Source organism: Plectropomus leopardus, chromosome 9 (assembly GCF_008729295.1).
Source record: "Plectropomus leopardus isolate mb chromosome 9, YSFRI_Pleo_2.0, whole genome shotgun sequence".
NCBI classification, from domain to species: domain Eukaryota; kingdom Metazoa; phylum Chordata; class Actinopteri; order Perciformes; family Serranidae; genus Plectropomus; species Plectropomus leopardus.
In genome coordinates, this window is record NC_056471.1 from 29,802,429 (window position 1) to 29,823,567 (window position 21,139).

Genomic DNA, 21,139 nt, shown 5'->3' on the forward strand with positions numbered 1-21,139 from the left:
TGACTCAGTCCTTTTGTTATTCCTTTCTGCGAGTCATCTTACATCATTCATAAAGCTGCTTATTCCACTGAAGCGTTTCTATAAAAGAGATTCACGATGTTACACAACTGAGCCGTCAGAGTTTTGATGCTTCGCACTGAAGTTCCTTTGACCATCTGTTCTCAAGTTAATCACCCCATGAACCCCGGCCACGCTCACTTGCACACATCCACGCGGCAGTAAAAACAAACTTAGATGCATAGTGCTAGCTGTGAGATGCTGAGCTGAAAATTCAGCTGGGATGAGTGTGAGTCATGGAAACGGCTTAATATTATGGGCTGTCTTTCCCTTGATGTTGCTGGAGCTAATTAAGCCTTGTACCGAGCTACGCAGGTCTGTTTGAAGTGTGCGAGAGACTCACTTTAATGGTCTGCTTTATGCAATTCTGTGTTTTCGCATTTAATTTGAATGTGTTTACAACCCAGGGGCCTCAGGTTATACAGATAGTGCCTCGGAGCTTAATCGAGATACACCTACGTTTCCTACTGCGTGTGTATTTTTAAATTACTTGTGGGGGAGATCCTACAGAAATTCATCTATTATCTTGAAAAATGGTGAAAAACAACAAACTGCCGTGTGAAAAATATTAACAAAATTAATAATAATCATTTTGTGCTTCCAGTCATTCTGTCTGATCACAGAGAATGTGTGATTGCGTTCAGCTGATGTTATGATTTTGGATAAACAATTATATATGAGGTTTACAAACTTGTGGTGCACCCATTGGCATTTATTCCACTCTATTAGAAATACGCTCATGCTTGAATTTTCTGTTTAACACTAGCTCATTCTACAGGTGCACTCTGAGAAAGTTGAAAAAGAAAAATGTCCAAGTAAATGTGGTGGTGCACACTGACCTCTACTGTTGACGACGTGTTATCACCCTGCTCTGTCCAGCACACCCCTGGGCTACAGTGATGACTGATGTGGGAGCAGCAGGGTCGCTCAGTGTCGCACGGACACAGAAAGGTCACCGTGTTTTGTGTCTGTCTTTTGTTTAGGATCGGAGTTCTGTGTGCATATGCTGCCAACCAGAACCTGAGCTCCCAGGTGAAGAACATACGGAGACTGGTCAACAGCAACATGAGGGACCTGCACACCTTCGCGAATGATACTCCAATGGTGAGACAGTTTTTCCAAAGAGCGAACAGACGGAGCATTATCCTCTGCTTTGTTGTCTTACAACTCCAGGGTAGTGATACTCAACTTATGGCCCTCAGGCCAAATCTAGGCTGCAATATGGTGCCTGGTGGCCCCCAAACAATTTTCTAATTCACAGTAAAGAATAATGCATTCACACTAGAAACTGTTTTTGTACTTTAGTAAACATAAAACAGCTTCAAAATAGAGCTTGTTTATTAAGAAAAGTACAAAGTGGAGGATCCCTCGCACTAGGGCTGTGCGGTATGACCAAATATATCGTCTGACGATAAATAAAAACATCTATCGTTTCACATTATACTATATCTTTTATTTAATTTCCTTCATCTCAAACGCTGTGCGTCTGTCCATGTGGCCGAGGGGCGTCTGCACAAAACAAACAACCATGGAGGAGCTGGAAAGCAGCACTGAACTTTGCTATAAAAGTATTTTATTCAACTTTATACTTAAGTTTATTTAACACTATAACAGTATTTTATTCAACTTTACTATAACAGTAGTTTATGTGACTGTATTTTATTACAGCAGCTACCTAGTTCATTTAATAATTTTGTATTTTAGTAGTTTGCAATAGTTTAGAGATTTCAAATATCGAAATAAAGATGGTGTTTCGCAATATAGCATAAAAATGTCATGATATTAGTCTAAAGCCATATCACCCAGCACTACCCAGGGCCCCACGACCCACCCAAAAGTTCTAGCTAAGCCCCGATGTCCCAATCATAGAAACATCAAAAAACTTTGGAAAAGTCTTAAACTCCTAGAAACACCCCAAAATGCTGGAAATGTCCCAAAATGCTGGAAATTTCCTAAAATCCTAGAAGCAAAGTTAAGTATCCCTGCTTTAGGGTGTCAACAGGTTTAAATACATTAAATTTAAGAAATTTCAGGACATTTCTAATACAACTTTAAATGACATTTAAGACCAAACACACTTTCCAAGTAAACACATCGATGTCGGTTCAAAAGGAACAGTGAGGTAAAATGACACTGATGACACTTTCTAAGCTGAGGCACAGAAAAAAGAGCAGCTCGGCGGGCAAGGCTTTACTTTAATAATGCAGACTCATTGCATGACTTAAATGCGTCAAGGGGTCAAAAATAGAGGCACTGCGTGCGTAAAGGTGTTGCAGCGAAGTCTGTTCCCCTGTGGAAAAGTGTTTCCCGCCTGTTTGAATTATCTTTCCTGAAACGCAAATACTAGAAATTCTCACGATGATGTGACTAAAAAACATTGAAGACGCATTCAGTTTAATAGTTTTTAAGGCCGACTCATTTTGGCCGATTGCAGATGCCGATACTGATATATGCAAACGTTTTTCCACCTAACAGCAGAGAGCATCAAGTCCCTCCTGCAGTGGAGTTGACATGTGACACCTTCTCTTTTCATAAAGGCCCACATGTGGCTTTTCAAAATGTACATATTCACTGAGCAAAAAAGTAAAACTACTTTAACATAGGTTACACGTAAAACAACACCACTTTTATTTTTATGTAACAAATTTTAAACAAAACCGTAAAATTCATCCCACTTTAACAGACTTGGATGATGCTCTCACTGAGACAAAACCAGGAAACATCTGAATTATTTCAACCAACTGAACTACTTTTTCCAGTCAGGCCTCATTTATTCAATCTGTTTAAGGTGGGAAAATTGAATTATCTCACTTTTTGTGCGCGTGGCAGCCACATATTTGCTTTATAAAACATAATTCCTACTTCATACAATAGGAGGAGCCTGGATTTTTAAAGCTTGCTTCACTTGCAGGGGTTAAATTGGCAGTTTTTCTGCCAAATATGAAACTGATCTGTTGTAATGCTATACTTCAGAGTGCTTGTTGGTGTGTATGATGAGACTAATAAACTCATTTTCATCTGCTTTCATCTGTATGACTCTGCTCTGCTCTGTTGTTTCCTGTTTGCAGCAAATTGATTACCTAATATCCCAATACGCCACCGCCAAGAACAAAGTCATCTATGACCTAGATAGTAAGTAGACCTCCTCCGTGCCTCTGATTGTGAAGTAAGTGGACAGAAACGATTCACTGCGATCTTGCTCTTGGTTGTATATCATGCTAATTATCTGAATTCACTGTGACTACTTTCCTTTACTTGTTTTCACTACAGATTTTCTGACATAACTAGGTCTAGATAGCTACAGCGGTGGCTGATATAGAGGATCCCTGGAGTATTCATCCTACTTTTATGATGATAGCACTGCAGGCAGCTCTTTTCTGAAAGTTAATACCTGCAAAGGCTGCAAACATAATAAAGAGAGGGACCATCAGACTGTTTTCTTCCGTGTATCTGACGCTGCGTTCTCTGCAGATATAGGTCCATTATTGGGTGGACGGATACACGATCAGCTGGATAAGGAGGTTCATCCTGCCCTGGACAGAGCGCTCAATATGGCTGGAGGTACAGACATCCTCACATTTTTCATTTCCTTTATGATACGATCAGGTTATTGTAAGCTGCAAGCTCATGAAGGTTACAGCTACAATACAAAATATCACGGAAGTCATAAGAGTAACCTACCTTACTTGCAAATATTGTCAATTATTTAAAGGTATACTATGCAGGATTTTTCTAAAATAAAATAACGTATAGGCTAGGAATTTGGGCTGCCACTTGGAAGTCGGATAGTAACAACATGAGACCCTCAATTTTGAGATTTGAGCCGCCTTTTATTCTTTTCTGGGAACATTTTGGTCCCCAGATTTTGCTGCAGAGTGAGTGCTCTTGACTTTCATACTAGTTAACCAGATGCTTAACTATACGCAGTATGAATCTAAGAGGAAGCTGCAAAAATTACAGAAAAAAACACAACACAAATATAGCGAAGTGAAAGGCCATGACGAGGGAGGCTGATGTGGACTTTTACTTTTGGAGGCAATATCATATACAAACAATAACTAACGGTACCTGCATAGTAAACCTTTAAACAACAAACAAGTAGAATATTAATCCAATATCAGATTTTTACAAACTAAACATATTACGCTATAATATGATTTTTAAATTCTTAAACTCTATTGACGATTAAATAACTTGTCAAAGCTGGTATATTGTGTCATGAATATAATAATCAGTTATGGTTTTTAGAATCTCATTTCTTTTTTTTAACTTTAAGATAGTTAAAAGAAAGTGAATAAAAGCTGTTTTTCTTTTTATTTTTTTATATTTTATGCTTTTTTATAAAGTGAAAATCGAGAGAGCCATCAAAGGTAACTCAGTAACTGAACATGACCCACAGTCCTTTGACCCCTGACCTTGTGAACTTTGACACTGGTGTTGCTCCCGTGATTTGTTCCCTTGTGATCTTCTTTGAGCACTTGGACCTATGTGAGCATCTTAATGATCAATGACAGATTAACACATTAAAACTGCACTATGCAATCATCTGAGTCTGGTGACCACAAATGGCAGATCACTGTTGATTAACGTAAGTCAAAGAAAGAGTTAATTTCCACCTTTGAATTCAGAAATAATCCTCAGAGGAAGGGCATGGATACAAAAATACATATATTTCTATGAGAGGTTCTGCTGTCCTTGTTATATTGGCTTGTTTTCAGTGTTTACTTGCTATTCTTCAGGGCAAATGTTTGTATTTTTTCTGAAGGTCAAATCCACCACCTGCAGCATGCACAGACGGTGCTCTACCAATGCTGTCACCAGCTACAATGTTTATATGGGCAAACAGAATAAATCTGTGTTGTTGTTTTTTTAATTTAAACATATAAACAGACACAACTCATTTTTCCATAAAAACAATTGCAATAGTGCAGTTTTAGGTTAATAGCATCACCAGATCTTGCCAAATACCCGACATAATATCAGCCTGCACCTGGAAATGTCCCTATTCACTCCAACTGTGTTTCCCCACTGTGAAGTGACAGTAAACTGTGTTTGTGTGGCCAGTCCTGCTTCTTTATCTTAACTCTGGTTTACACTTCTCTGAAAAGTAATCAACTATGTGAACCTATAAAAGTATTTTTTTACTTAGTTGCTGTATGTGCTGTATCACAACAAGCAGCTGTATATGGATGTTATATACAGGCTTGTAGCAGAAACAGGTTGAAACAGCAGTCAGCAAGCACGACGCTGATTGTTCAGGTGGTAAAATGCTCGACCAGAGATGACCGTAAATACGGATTTTGTTCCTAATATGTGTTGACTATTGTGTTCCTGCTGGGGCTGAGCCGAGCAGTCAGAGGGTCTTAGTGTCAGTACAAACACTGGGTCTAATTCATGAAATTTTATAAATCTGTGAGAAGATTTACACATAAAAAATGTTGGTACAAAAAAACGACCCCAGATTCATGACAGCCACAGTAAACTCAGAGTTTATCATTGGCACGTGTATAAGTTTAGAAATGCCAATCGATTATAAATTAATCGTTGCGCTCCGGCTAGTCAGCAATTCGCATACATTACTGCTAATGAATAGCCAGTGACCACCACAGAAGGAGGTGGTATTTTATACGAATTAAAACTGTCAGTTCTAATAACAGGGTTCCCACAAATTTTCATGGACAAAATTTCAAAAATTTTCCATGGCTTCTCAAGGACTCATAATAAAGAATTTTATTTTTCTTCCTCCACTTGCCTGAAGTTTTTCAAATATATCATATTCAAACTCTGTTCAAACATAATTTCAGCTCGCTGGCATACAGGAAGTCAAACAGAGAGAAAATGATGAAACGTTCACAATGTAAAATAAATTAAGTTGTTGCACATTGAAGCATATTATAAGTCAACAGCAGCAGAAACTTAACTGCTGTCATGTTTCATTATTTGGAAGGTAACCCATAAAATATTATTGTAACAATTTCATTAGAAATAACACAATTCCATGGCTTTTTCGATACTTTTAATAATTTAGTCTAATTCCATAACTTTTCCAGGCCTGGAAAATGTGATTGTGAAATCCCATGACTTTTCCAGGTTTTGCATGACCGTGGGAACCCCATAAAAATGACAAGCAATATTTATGTGCATTCATTATTTACACAAGCACTACGCACAGTCAGAGGCAGGTGTAGATTTTGTTAGTATTTACGAAAAGATTGGATCTACTAAAGTATTGATGATTGCCGGAATACATTTAAATATATTCTGTATATCTGTGAACAGTTTACACACGAATTCGTTCTGCTAACGTTTCACGAATGAGACCCACTGTGTTTCATCAGATTTAAAACTGTCTGGATGCTGACGATACACAAGATTTATATCTGGGCAAAATAAGGCTGCTTTTTCCCCTGAGGCATAAGTAGAAGTCAATATGGTATTAAATACATTTGGCACATAGCATTCATCTGTTTTTTCCCTCCCTCCACTGCTGCTGCTACTGAGCATTTAGCTGTGTGATATCCTCTCCAACACTCCTGAATCTTTTATACCAACATTCGAGGATGCCAGTGTTTTTGCATTCTTTATCCTGTTTAATTTTAAAGCCTGCTGCAGGCTGTTCTGTGACTGTTAACCAACGCTGGCTCTTGTCTTGTAACGCATGTGATTGCTGAGGAGAGACTAACTTACTAACAGCGGACAATTTTAATAGAAAAAGCGAACACATTCACATTATTTGTAGTGTTTCTGTTTGGCTATTGTTTACAGAAAGCTGCTTGGCAGTCAAAAGTCAAACCTAAGATGCTGGATTGTGAACACATCAAACACATGCCAAAACCTGGGGCTTGGATGTGAAACGCAGTACGATAAACTCGGCTCAGCCCCGGTCCTTACAGCACTTTGTGTCCTGTATGAGTCTGTGCTTTTGTTTAACATGAGCCAATATTACATGTTGATATTAAAAGCCGATTTGTCAATCTTGGTGAGTTGAACCACTGGGGCCACTAATGCATGATGGTATTGCAACACTATATCAGTTTGACTGGTATAACAAAAACTTAATCGAAAATGTTATATGCCCCAGAAACAATGATAAAAAAGTGATTTTACTGCTCTGAATGTAAGAGTGCAATTATACACGTCCTGTTGTAACAGTTGCACTGAATTTCCCAGGACAGAAATAAAAGATTACATAAAATATTCATCATTCTTTAGGAGTCATTTTGGAGCCGAGCTACTGGGGCTCATGGGAAAAAAAAAGTCTCATTCATTTTTAAATTTTACCTCAAAATATAGGTTAGCTAACAAGAAAAGTTTTCAATGCAGACAAGTATGTAAGACATTCGAGCTGAATCAACAACCGCTTGACTGATTTTAAATTTTGGAAAAACAATCTGAGTTTGCAATGGAAACGATGGAAATGTCTCACTCCATTGTTATTTCTTTTCTGTTTTGTTTTGATGGGCTTTAACATCACGGTTTTCCCCTCAACCAAATCCTCTTTCAATCTCATCTGTCTCTTTAAATTCAGCCATGCGAGAAACCAAGGAGGCCCTGGAGAACGTCAGCGTGGGTCTGGAGGTTCTCCAGGAAGGAACAGGGAAGCTCAACTTCAACCTGAGTCTGGTCCGCACCAGCATCAACCGCACCCTCAACGACCCGGGCTGTCATGACGAGGAGTCCGACGCCACGTCTGCACAGCTGTGCCGCAATATCCGCCAGTCGCTGTCCCAGCTGCAGATCGGCGCCAACTTCACACGGGTACAAGACTAGATGCAACTGGGACTTTAATTCTTTTGCACATGACACACTTTTTTAAAAACACAAGCCTGCTGAATTATTACAACTCAGCTCCTTTACGAATACAATCCTCTCCGCCATAACTTAATGAGTAATTAGTATTCGATCTTGGAAATAGTGTCTCAATACACTGATTTGTCATTACTGCATTTTAGGAAAGGCACAGGGATCACCAAATGTTGATCAAAGATTGTTATTTTTGATTCATCACTGTGTATTTTTATCAGAATTTATTGTCTGTTTCTATTTCAGTTACCCAAAGTGAACGCTCAGCTGCAAAAGGTGAACGACGTATTGAAAACGGACCTCAGTGCTATAGTCCAGAGGGTGAGCCTCGACCATAAATCGATGGATATTCTAGATGCGTTCAGTCTGTAATGTCAATTTATCTAAAAACAAGTTACCCTCAAACAACAAAACAGGCACAGAAACTCCATGTTCCAACATATTTTGTCTCACAGGGCTACGCCTCTTTGAACAACACGCCACACATGGTGGTTGAACAGACCAGGAGTGTTGTGGAAAGTAAGTGACGTTTCCTTTTGAAAGTAAAGATATATAATTCCACTCTGTTAATCATGAGTATTACTACTAGGTCTGGGCAATACAAAGATATTATACTATATCAGGATATGAGTCTATATACGGTCTTGTATGTTGTTCTATAGTGATATGGAATAAATGGTGTTTTGTCCTGATTTCAAAAGTTGCATTACATTAAAGTGACGTATTTTTTTCACCTCATCAGACAGTTCTACTTGTCTTAATACTTGCCTTTACCCACAAAGTCATTATATCTACATTACTAATGATTATTGATCAAAAACTGAATTGTGTTAATATTTTTTCAAAGTACCAATAGTCACTTCTACAATATTGTCACATCAAAGAAGGCATCTGGTAAAAAAAAAAAAAAAAGTGCTTTTGTGGAGATTTAAAAATATTGAGATATCCATTGTGTATCGAGATATAGCCTAAAATTGTCGCAATACACTGCAGCCCATATCGCCCTGCCCTACAAGAATGGATTATATGAACTGGGATTTCGTGCTCTTTTTGCTCGCTCCATATGTCTTTTTTCTTCTTTTGCATTGTGAGTTTAAGCAAAATTAGTTTCTTATTTTAGTATAAAAACATATCTGATTTATGTCATTTACCATCTTTCATCAGAAACCAAACAGACTATTAAACATGAGCATGTTCATGAGTATGGATTTTAAATATTTTTCCTGCAGTCGGCAGCTTTATTTGTTTATCTGGTACAACTGATTGGAAATGATGATTAACTCATTGATCTGTCTCTCAGCTGTGCAGAGTTTGGTGGACGGTATTGGCAATAACATCAGCAGCTTTTCCAAGGTATTCCCTGTGCAGAGCTGCCTGTCTAACTTCACCATCTTCATTAGCCATGCCCACGCCAAGATCGAGGACTACTACCCTGAAATTGACAAAATGGACTTCTACAGGTACGCTGACCTCCTGACACAAACGGAAAAAAGCTGAGCTGCTGTAATGTTGCCTCTATCTTGATGCCTGACATTTAGCGTCATGCTGTCTGGGTTGATCAGACTGTCTCCACAAAACTGTATAAGCTTACACTAATATTTTGCATTTATGAAATATTCATATCACTTCTGCATTAATTCAGTTTAAAATAGTGCAGCAGAGGGAAACCAAAGATGATATATCAGTTCTTTTAAAGGCTTTTCTTTTACCCCATTTAGCTGTTTTATTATGAGCAGACAGAGTTTCGATGTTTTGCTCAGGGATACTTTAGCAGGACAGATGCTGATATACACTTAAGCTGCGGTGGGAGATATTATTATTCTATTTTTGGGGTTTTTTTTACGGCTGCTTACAGGTGGATTGGCTGTATTGCTCTTTGCTGCATGGTGGTCCTGGTGCTGGCCTTCAACTACCTGGGCCTGCTTTGTGGCACCCTGGGATACGACAAGCACGCGTCACCTACGACACGAGGCTGCATCTCCAACACGGGGGGAACGATGCTCATGGCGTGAGTGTCCAAACAACATGCTCTGATAGTTCCAATACAGAGGACGGTTTGCCACAAAACTCAGTTTGATGACGGCATGGTACACTTCACTTCAAGTATTTTTAGTACTACTTCTACAGTAACTGCCACAACTCCTGCTACTTCACTGGACTATTTACTGTTCATGGTACAAAAGAAGACCAAAGTATTCAGTCTCGGGTTGTAAAATTAACGATCTATTAATCATTATAAGTAAAACGACATAAAAATGTTGTTTATTTCAAACACCAAATGCAGTTTTTCCTCAATTAACGCTCACCGCAACCCACAACGACCGATTATTAAGGAACTGTTATCATCCCGAATACAATCAATCACGTAAAAGACCACCTAAGAGAGCATGAAAGAACGAAGGTGACCTCAAGCTGCCTTTGTTACCGAAGCTTATGCAAACAAAACATATGTAATATAATACCTCAACAAACTGTTACAGATTTGCACAACATGCAGAACCTGTTCCCACATGAAGAAGAACTTAAACTTAAACATGACATTAAGATGCCACAAAATATTTACTTACGGACACATCTGTTTCCCACCAGAAAAGAACCAAATTGAGAATTTTAGAAGCCTCACACAAAAGGCAACAACTTTCTTTCAGCACGAAAAAAAAATATAAAAGAGTGTGTCTGTACCTGAGGGTTGCTGTCCTTTTCCGCAGCGGCGTCGGCTTCAGCATCATCTTCTCCTGGGTGCTGATGGGAGTGGTGACCATCATCTTCCTGGCTGGAGGGAACATGGAGAAACTTGTTTGTGAACCGTTTCACAGCAAAGAAATCTTCAATGTAAGTCACAAATCCCCCCTAAATATTACAAACGGGCATCTTTACTGTGGGAAGAAAATGTACAGACAGACAGTACAAAATGTGCTGCAAAGTAGTGTGACTTCATTTTCACACAGAACATATTTCTTTATATTCAATTGTGCCTGTATTGTGTGCACATTAGCACATAGTGGTTTTATGCCTAAACCCCTAAATGAGCATCTCTGTCACACGGTTAAAATAAAGACAGTTTCTCCTCTATACTGTTTTCCAAGGATTCCAAGGATTTTTTACCCGATTTAGATTTTTTAAAATAGAAAACACTCAAGAAAATGTAAAGCAAGAACACTGCTTTGTTTGGATATGTGTGTCGGCCTTAAATTGCAGTCAACTTTACTTAATTCACTGATTGGTCCTATTTGCTCCCCATGAGAATAATTAATCACGTATTGTCTTTCTGTCCCTCTGATCCGCCGCCAGGTTGTGGACAGCCCGTATTTGGTCAACCCAGACTGGAAGAACTTCATCCCCGGCTACATGTACAACGACTCTGACCTGGAGCTGACAGCAGAGAGCTTATACAGGCAAAGCAAACTCATTTTTATGTATTTAGGTGACAGTGGCAGTGTTATGTCTGCCACCTTTCAAAAGCAATGCTGTGATGGTGATGATTATTCTCCTCACGACCTGCTCCACACCGTCTTATCTGCATTTCATATTTAGTTTGGTTACAAAACTGTATGGATTTTGCAGCAAGACGGGCCATTTATTCAATAATGCTGTGGAATCACTGCATGATGCCGTTTTTCACATGTTGCTTAGATTTTTGTTTTGGCGCAGGCGTGAGGTCAGACATCAAGCATGCTACTGAATATTTTATTTCCATTGATGGAGATGCAAATGAGAGTTTCTATTAACCTTGACAAGCTCATTAGCATCGTTTTTCAACACTATCTGTGCTGCTTTTCTTCTGCCTCTTTCTCGGTGGTTGCATCAGCTTTCATCATCTCTTCCTAGCGAGAAGCGGCATAATATTCGGTGACTGGGACGGCAGGCCTGCAGTCATTATATTTCCAAATAGAGCAGTGTTGCTGCAACAGGTCTTTTGCCCATTAAAAAGCAAGCAGTGCTAATACTGTGTACATTATGTGAGTCTATTTGGTACGTAGCTGCCTAAATGTTATCGTGGGACATTTATCTTTGACATGTTAGCAGATGTTCCAGGCTTTTGGGGAACATTGCACTGTTTTCTATCAGGGGACATGTCAGAGTGTCGTGTACTTCCAGTCAAGTTCACTTGGTGGCAGCAAATATTTTCACTTTGAAACTCTTAAACTGACATCTTTCTCCTCTTTTTTTCTCTGTTATACCTGTTTTTATGTGTGTGTCTGTCTTAGTACCTGCAAAGAGAACAAAGGCATCTACTCAGCCATGCGTCTGGACAAAGTTTTCAACATCTCCTCGTTCCTGAACACTACAGTGGTCAGTAAACTCAAACACAGCATTAGTCTGTCATGTGATGTAGGGACCTACTGAGCGTATTTGTATTGATTCATTCCTTGCAGTATGGATATTAGATCAGAACATTGTGTTATCATTTAACCGATAAGGTAAAGGTGACATAAAATGTCCTCACTCCTGAGGGCTGTACCATGAAACAAGATAATTGGCTTAGTGAGGTATGTTTTCTGTCCTGAGAAGGTGGCTCTCTTTTAACGTAGCCATGGTTACTGATGCGGCACTCAAACTTAACCAGTTTGGGTGCAGGTTATGTTGCAAGTTTCAGTTTGAAATCAGCTGAAAATTGCTTTTAACAGCTCCTTTAAGTAGTGTCACTCTATAATCAGTGTCAGTGTATGAGCCACACAGTTTGCAACATTACAGCAACAAAGGGATATCAGAGCAAGGTATGTGCAACATAAATAAAGCGAAAACAACAACATAAATAGCATAAACATGACCCAAAACTCAGCGGTTAAAAAAAGTAACACCTTCTACACATGGATAATTGCACATTGTGATAGTAAAATTGCATGTTGTGATACTGAAATTGCGCAGGTGTGCAAATATAGTTCTGGATTATAATGCCTCAATCTGCTGCATCAAGTTTAAAGTTTCAGAGCTCCAGAATGTGCAGCTGCCAGATTAGAAATGAAAGTGATCATATAAAGAGGTTATATTAACTTGTATTAGTAATTTTCTGCCAGCGTGCCTCTCTTGCCTTAATTGAGGCAACAGTGTTGCTTTTCACAGTTATACCTCTTAATATTATTTTAAGGTGGAAGTAAGTGGCAAGCGATGGATCAATTTTAAGAACCTGAAGCAGAAAGCCTGAGTGCACAGAAGGCAGGTTTCTGTAACAGATTTGAGCAAAAAATTAAGCGATAGTTTCAAAATGTTGATAAAACACAAGATGACTACATTTCCACTGAGTGATGTTATGTGACTTTTCCTCTCGCGATAGCGCTCCAACAAGCATGGCGATGTATGTTTAAAACATTAGCAGGCTTATTTCTGCTGCAGCCACCACACCAGCCATCATTATGAAGCGAAAATGGAAAGGCAAGCTCTTTTTGTCAATAGTGTCACTCTGTGATAGTCACGTCTGTGTCGAAGCCAAATGTGGAGACAGTATACTTCTGAATACAGTTCTGTCTTTATAACAAGCTTAGAGTTAGGGAGCACTGTGTGCTGTTTTTTTCAGAATATAAGATAATTTCACAGCATAAACTATTCTCTGCAGTATCCTTCATAAAATACTACAGCGGGCAGGTAATATACAATAAATCAAAGCACTGCACAACACGCTCAACCAGGGTTAGAATTCATTTACTACACAGTTTCGACATAGAGCTCCATACGCTAACGTTGATGGGATGTCAAGAAATCTCCATCCTTGGCTGCAGCATCTCAAAACCATTACCTAATGATTTCTTTGCTGCCAAAACAAAGCGTGTGCCAAAAGCTGATAGCTTTAACACGCCTCAGCCTTTGCCTCAGTGTTCGCCGGAAACACTACACTGATGTAAGTTTCTATTTCTTCTCAGCCCTGAGCCGGCCACTCCTGCCTGCCTGAGACAGTCAGTACTTTCCTGCCAGTTGGCAAGATAGTGTTGGCTCGTTTCAGCCAACAGCTGATATGTCCCACGCTGCTCTGCACACTGGTCATTTGTCTTCATTAAATGTCTGCATGTTTTAAATCCCCCACCTCCCCAAAAAATGTGACCCTCTACCTGACAGAATTACAGCAAAAAGACTGTAGGGTAGTTATTATATCATCTTAAATACTATCGTCATATTTTACAAAAACATAACATAAAACAGACTTTTATGTTGGATATTTGCTGCCAGAATCTTTTCAAATCGTGAATACTTGTCTAGTCCACATCTAAGTGTCTCCTTTTTAACAAAATGCATTTTATTCCTATGGTGATACGTCGTTCTCTATTAGGTTGCTGTGAAAATAATATTATTATTAATAATACCTTTATTTGTATAGTACAGTTCACACTTAAAGTGCAACATCAAGTGCTTACATAGTTAAATAACAATATTCAGACAAAAAAAAAACAAATTAGGTTTGATACCAGTTATATAGAAAATAAAAAATATTGGCTAATTCTCAGATTAAAACTAACTGTCTGTGATTAAATTAGTCACTTGCACTCAGCTTGATGGTAATGTAGTGTATTTATCATACAATTCTAATATGACCCTTTTTTTTTATTATATCATCATATTAACTTGGACTTTTTAAGATTTTTTTAAATCTTTTATTTTTGTATACGCTACCAGATATACACCGAACTGTTAGTGTCTTCACATTCTCATTTTCATTATAAGAAAAGAGTGAAAAAAACAAAAAGTTATCACAGAGTAAAATTGTGCTGCTAGCAATAGTCTTTTCTTTGCCTCATCAGAAATAAATCAGCTTCTTAATTGGAAATTATTAAACATTGATCCGTTTCTCGCTAACGTGCAACATGTTCTGAGTTTAAGGATGAGTTGATTAAAATCACCAGCCACTATGAAAAAATAACAGACTTGGGAGTTGAATTTGATCACACACATTTCTGAAATGGTACAGGTTAATTTATAAGCCAATTAAGTTTTCTTTTGGATGCTAGTGTTATCTCAAGAGGTGATCATTTCAGACAAATAAAGAGCACTGCAGTGACAGAGAGGGGAAAAAGCATTTTAAGATCTTAAATTAGGATCAGGTTGAGACAAGAGGAGGCTGTTTCTTATGGAAAAATAATAAGTGTGGGAAAATGATGAAAATATCATCGTGATGTTACATTGAGCACAGTGAGGTCTAAAAGCCATAGGATGTACAAAAAGGAGAATATTTTGAATTTTCTTACCATGAATGTAGATCCTCCGTCAGCACTTCATGAGTATTTCCACTCAGGCGATGAAGACATTAGATGGTATCCATTTGTTTTTAATAATCCATGCGCAGGGACAGAAGTGTCTTCATGTAAATGTGACATCACCTGAAAGGACAACGCCACATTAGGTCCATGATACTCAATCCAGACTTTAATTACTCAAAACAAAGTTCAAAGCTTTTAACTTTTTTACTGTTGTCAATACCTGTCCGTCAGTTTTTCTCGTCTCCACCACGCAAACATCTGCGTCACAGCTAACAGCTAACAGCTAACAGCAGCGTTTACACCAGAGGCGGCTGATGTGATGCTAACAGCTAACAGCTAACAGCAGCGTTTACACCAGAGACAGCTGATGTGATGCTAACAGCTAACAGCTAACAGCAGCGTTTACACCAGAGGCGGCTGATGTGATGCTAACAGCTAACAGCTAACAGCAGCGTTTACACCAGAGAAGGCTGATGTGATGCTAACAGCTAACAGCAGTGTTTAAACCAGAGACGCTTGAAAACTGCGCTAGCCTGCGGCTGATGTGCTGCTAACATTTACCTGCTAACCTGCGTCATCAGTTTACACCTGAGAAAAACGCGCCTTCTTCACATACATCAGCGCCGCGTTAGTTTTAAAGATCAGATTTTAATAACGCGTTAAAACGTCGTTTTGGGTTTATATTTAATTAGGCTGTAAACAATATACATGATCGTTGGTGTCAGATTATATTGATCACTTCCGCTGATCGTGACTCTCAACTTCGGCTGTTGATCGGACTATGTTCATGCGCGAGCTACTCCACCTACTGCGCATGCGTCGGTTTGTGGCGCTTCAAACTGATTGGTTGAGCGGGAGAGCTGAGAGCCTATTGGTTTCTTTGTGGAAACTGTTTATATTGACTGTTGAGTAAATAAATTTAGGATTTAATGTTTTTAATCCCAGATTAGAACTTTTGGTAAATTTTACTTACAGATTTAGATATAAACTTGTTAATTTGGGCATTTTGCTTCACAATACCGTCATCAGAAATACTTCAGACAACTTGATCTCAAGTATAAATAGGAGAAATAAGTGTAAAAGCAAGTAGTATATAAAAAATAAAAATAAAGTATGCGCATTATGCCTGAATTTTCACACCAGTAGTTTATGGAGAATATTTGAAAATAAATAAAATATGTGTCATATGCTATAGTATGTAAACATATATATTCAAAAATGTGGGCTTTATGTTACATAACAATCTATAAATATAGTATGTCATGTTTGAAATGAAAAAAGCGTATAATGGGTTTTTGTTGTTTTGGAAATCAGACACTGACATGATCAAATAAATATGAATTAATTAATTATTGTAGAGTTAAAACATTGATGTGAAGAATTATTGTCCCTATTGCACAGTTGAAATATAGACAATAAATTATGGAATTATAACTGCTGAACTCACTGGTTTCAAGATAGTTTTTGGAGCTAACCTGTGAATTTAATTTGATTTATACCATCCTTCGACAGATTTTTTTTAAAACTTGTTTTAAGAAACAATCTTTATACTCAGTACAATAACTTCAATTATGTCGGACATTTTATAGTTTTCGAGGAAATCCAACCCATCCTCATACATTGTTAGCACCATGTCAATTTAGGACAAACATCTTTATTGCCAACATCTTTGTTGTTTTCTCTTTAAAGTGCCACAAAAACAGCATGTGTTTTCTTTTTGTTGGTGAAATTGCATATTACTATTCAAGACATCCCTTTTGGACGATCATATTTGCTAACGTATGTCTATCTATGGTTATGGCTTGCAGAACAGACAATAAAATCAAACATAATAAACAATATTACAAAGTTCTTTATGGTTATTGACACATAAACTGTGCGATTTGCATTCCAATTTGTTTGTGTAGAGATTTTCAACAACAAGGCAATACAAAGTACTTTAAAGACGACATAAAAGTCATTAAGACAAGATAAAAATAAAAATACTAAAAGAAATGATTGTGTGCAGCAATGCAATAATGAGTTCTGCAATTTACAGTAGAAACAAGGCCAATGTTTCCGCTCAGACAGCACCAGGAAACACCACTCCAGTGGGATATGTGAACTTCCATCCAAACCACATCTTTTGGATCTTTGGTCACCCTCTTGCCAACATTTGTTTAGCATTTCTGAAGGCCTTTCATTATGTTTACAACGTTTTTGTAGACGAAAAGGGATTCCCTGTTTGTACTGTACACTGACCTCAACTGTGACTCACATTCAAACTTGTCTAACAGGCACACACACACACACACACACAGACGGCGCCCCGAGGTAACCTTAGTGCCAAATGTGTTCGATGTTCGATTGATTATTGGAAAGTCATCAAATATTGTAAAAACTTCACATTTCTAACTCTAACCCTAACCCATTCAAACCCACTGCTGTACCTTTTTTGTGTTTACAGTTTACGAAGGATGTGGTGAGTCAGCTGGACAGCGTCAGGATCGACCTGAGGGGGATAATCCTGTTAGAGGCAGAGGGGAAGCAGAACCTCCTGGATTTCTCTGAAGCCGGGCTGTCGGAAATCAACTACGCAGACTACCTGGAAGAGGTGACGCATTTATTTACATGTGTGCAGAAACAAACAGATGCTGAATTAAGAGCTTATTAAATATGAAAGGACGAGTACAAACATACTAAAAATGTGTTTCTATGAGAGGAAACCTAAAGGTGAAGTGTGTAAGATTTAAGGGGATTTAATGGCGTCTAGCTGTGAAATGCAGATTGCAACCAGCTAAAACTTCTCCCTGCTCAGATTCTTTCAGTGTTCAGAAAGTTTTGACAATGAGCCGAATTATCCACAGAGATCTCTGCCGCTCAAAAACAAACAGACCCGGTGATAACGACAGCTAAAAGTAATGAATAAATCAGTCTCACTTTACAAATCAGCGCATCTCTGAGCTCTCTGGCATCGAGGAGTGCAGATCACCCACCACATGCTATCGTGTGCTAACCCCCTTTCTATGACGAGTTAGTGTGTGCTCACTCGGGATGACAACAATTGATCAATGATCATCATCATTAAGAATTTAACCGGATGTATGAAATTTAATTAATCAATCAACAGGCTGTGTAATGGGTTTTTTTGTTATTAGTGAGTGCAAAAGGGCAGTACAAAAACAATAACAAAAACAAGGTCATCATATGTAACGCATACACAGGCATAGATGGAGACCGAAATTTAGACAAGACCAGACAAAACAGGACAAAAAAAACAAACAAAAAACAACAAACATACCAAACAAATGCTCAGGCATCATGGTATTGCCTCTATTGTTGATATGTAAACTGGTTAATTTACTTTGCTATGGGTGGTTATTGAGGTCATTTGTGTACATGTGTTTATGTGCATGCATGTCTGCAGCTAAAAAATAAAAAAATATATATAAATAAACACATCTAAAAACTAAAATAAAATAGGCTATGCAATGTCGTCAAAGTATATGCAATATGTTGCTGACAGCTTTGATTGTGGTGTTCACCTTTTTCTGATCCAGACGTTCAGGTTTTTACTGTGAGCTGAATTATCCACAGATGTCTCCGTCTTTCCAAAACAAACAGAATCAGTGATTTAAACCGGCAAAAACACCAAAAAAAGCACTCTCATGTTACAAATCAGCACCATTTTCTTCTCAGACAACATAGATCAGGACGTTCAGGAGGTTTTGACTGAGAGCCAAATTATTCGCAGAGGTCTCCTTCCCTTCAGAACAAACAGGCCGAGCATTTTAAAAACATCTCGAAAACACTGAATAAAGCAGCTCCACGTTTCAAATCAGTGTAATTTCCATGCTGCTCATTGCAGATGGGCTTCGAACTACAGTGGCTGAAGTGAAAACGCAAAAGGCCCTCTCTGGACCCAATGTTTGGATTGTCCCCTCTGGGCTACTTTAGAAACATGGTGGTGCAACATGGCGCTATTAACGAGGACCCGCCTCCTATGTAGATCTAACGGTTCATTCTAACGTAACAAAAAGGTGATCAAACAATAAATAAAATGTACTTATTATATTTCACTTCTGCCAATATATCTCCCTAAATCCAACACACTGGACCTTTAAAGGGACTAACAGGGAACACAGAGTGACATCACCTTCTTAGTGCTAGCTCTTAAAATAAGTTTGTGAAATATCAGTTATTATATATCAGTATAATCTATTATCAAATATTGATAATAGATTATTCTATACATACACCAATATTATTGTATTAGATATGTAATTTAATGGTATGTTACCAGAAATAGCTTCGTTCCTACGGGCCGGTTAAACAGCCTCGTCGTCTGCTGTCAGCTAACATACAGCAGGCGGCCATGCTTCCCCGAACAGGAGCTGCGACGTGACGCTGAGCACTGGGATCTGCTGAGGATCACTGACGCTCCATCGTCTAAAAGTATTCCCGCCAAGACAAAGAGTGTGTCGGAGCAAGCTGGGGCATGGCACTCCCTGCCTTCTCCAACACTACCTGTCATGTTCACTCAGATTTATTTCCTGAGAGAGCAAAAAAAAAAAAAAAAAAAGCTTTTAGGACTCCAGTCAGGTGCACCACCTGTCCTGATACGCAACGCTCTCTCCGAAAATCAGGATGAGAGGTTTTATGTCCAACAAATGTTTGTTAATGGAATAAATATAAGAGTCCAGCATCCACACATTTATGCAGGTTTCCAACAACCTTAATTTACTTCCATCAATTAAGGCCTTTTCCACATCAATACAGACATTTTGGGGAAAAAAACAGATATTTTTCTTCAACTTAAAAATAATTCTGTCCACAGGACCTTCATTTCACAAAATAATTCTGCCCACACCAGAATGTACAAACAACTCCATATGCTCGCCAGCATTTGTCTTCAGCAGTCTCCCCTCGTAAAAAAGACAACTAAGTATACAGGCCAAAGTTACCTTTTCCAAAACACCTACAGAAATCTCATCACAATTTATTCCCCTTTGATAAAGGATGAAGAAGCTCACTCAACACGAGTGATGCTCTGGACACAAAAAAGCTGTCTTCAATTCTGCATCAACAGTAATCCCACTCTAGACAGCGTCCCACTGCAGTGTGACTGGGCCTGATCCAAAACTGTTCCTCCTGGTGGACTTTGAACCACGGACGCTGAGGAGGGACAGAAACACCGGTCCCAGCAGACACCTCTGTTCGTCTGTGCAGTGGTGCAACAATAAAAAAGTTAGACTAAAAAGTGCCAACAAAACTTAAGGAAACCATTATTGTGTTTTTCAGCATTGCTGACTACTCAAAGCAACAATGCAAGACTACATCTCGTTTACCAGATGATACTTATACTTTGATACTATTTTAATACTAGATGATACTTGTTTTATTGTGTGTTGTTGTGCTGTCTTGTTTTGGATGGCTGAATTTTGTGTCTGCACAACAAATTTACCCTGAGGTACTAATAAAGAAACTTTGAATCCTGAACGTTACATTCTGCATTTGCACATAGATACACAGTAAACGAGTTTTGAAAAATCAGCACTGTTTCCGCAACCTAAAATTCTGTTTGTGTGGACAAGAGGCCAAAATGTAAAGAAAAAGGTCGTATAAAAATACCTGTACACGTCTAGATAGGGCCTAACATTTGTATTTGAAAAGACAGACTTGATCTTTGGTGTGAATTTATTGATTTTTATCAACCTGGCAGCTTTACAGAAAGCTTTAAAATATAATGCTTCCCTACTGATGTGCTTTTAACAAAGCAGCTCAGTATTATTCAAGCCATGTGTCTTTATTCGTTATCTTAATAGTCATTCGAAGGTCGAGTGGGACTTTTTTAAATGAGTATTGACAAAAGCAGCACAACCAGCAAAAATAAAAGAGTCTGTTTTTTAATTATGTAGCTAAAAATGGATGGCAGATCATCTGAGTACCTCACAAAATTACTGCTAAGAGAAAATGTTAACTTCTTTTTTTTTAACTGATCATCTTCAGGTCAACAAAGGAGTCACTCAGGTGGACCTGCTCTCATTTGCCAGAGAGCTGGAGGCCCAGACCGACCTCATGGTAAGACCACCTCACTGCCCTTCTGGCTGAAA

The 21,139-nt window shown here is 38.5% G+C and overlaps 1 protein-coding gene and 1 long non-coding RNA gene across 8 annotated transcripts in view; one reads left to right on the forward strand and one right to left on the reverse strand.

Annotated features, from left to right (window-relative positions):
• Positions 1-21,139, forward strand: part of prom1a (prominin 1a) — a 102,182-nt gene that overhangs the window by 65,903 nt on the left and 15,140 nt on the right. For all 7 annotated transcript variants that reach the window (XR_006106118.1, XR_006106119.1, XR_006106117.1 and 4 more), the window contains exons 4-16: positions 1,041-1,161; positions 3,126-3,189; positions 3,529-3,618; positions 7,586-7,815; positions 8,107-8,181; positions 8,316-8,379; positions 9,161-9,320; positions 9,716-9,868; positions 10,569-10,692; positions 11,152-11,255; positions 12,069-12,153; positions 17,494-17,640; positions 21,036-21,107. Coding sequence is in view for 3 of the 7 variants with exons in the window: in XM_042493054.1 (XP_042348988.1) it covers positions 1,041-1,161; positions 3,126-3,189; positions 3,529-3,618; positions 7,586-7,815; positions 8,107-8,181; positions 8,316-8,379; positions 9,161-9,320; positions 9,716-9,868; positions 10,569-10,692; positions 11,152-11,255; positions 12,069-12,153; positions 17,494-17,640; positions 21,036-21,107 (1,489 nt within the window). In the remaining 4 variants the exon portion in view is untranslated. The remainder of the gene's footprint in view (positions 1-1,040; positions 1,162-3,125; positions 3,190-3,528; positions 3,619-7,585; positions 7,816-8,106; positions 8,182-8,315; positions 8,380-9,160; positions 9,321-9,715; positions 9,869-10,568; positions 10,693-11,151; positions 11,256-12,068; positions 12,154-17,493; positions 17,641-21,035; positions 21,108-21,139) is intronic.
• Positions 10,548-15,335, reverse strand: LOC121947885. The gene is made up of 3 exons (XR_006106121.1): positions 15,268-15,335; positions 15,036-15,167; positions 10,548-10,633 (listed from the first exon to the last, which is right to left on the reverse strand). It is a non-coding gene; the product is annotated as an uncharacterized LOC121947885 (long non-coding RNA).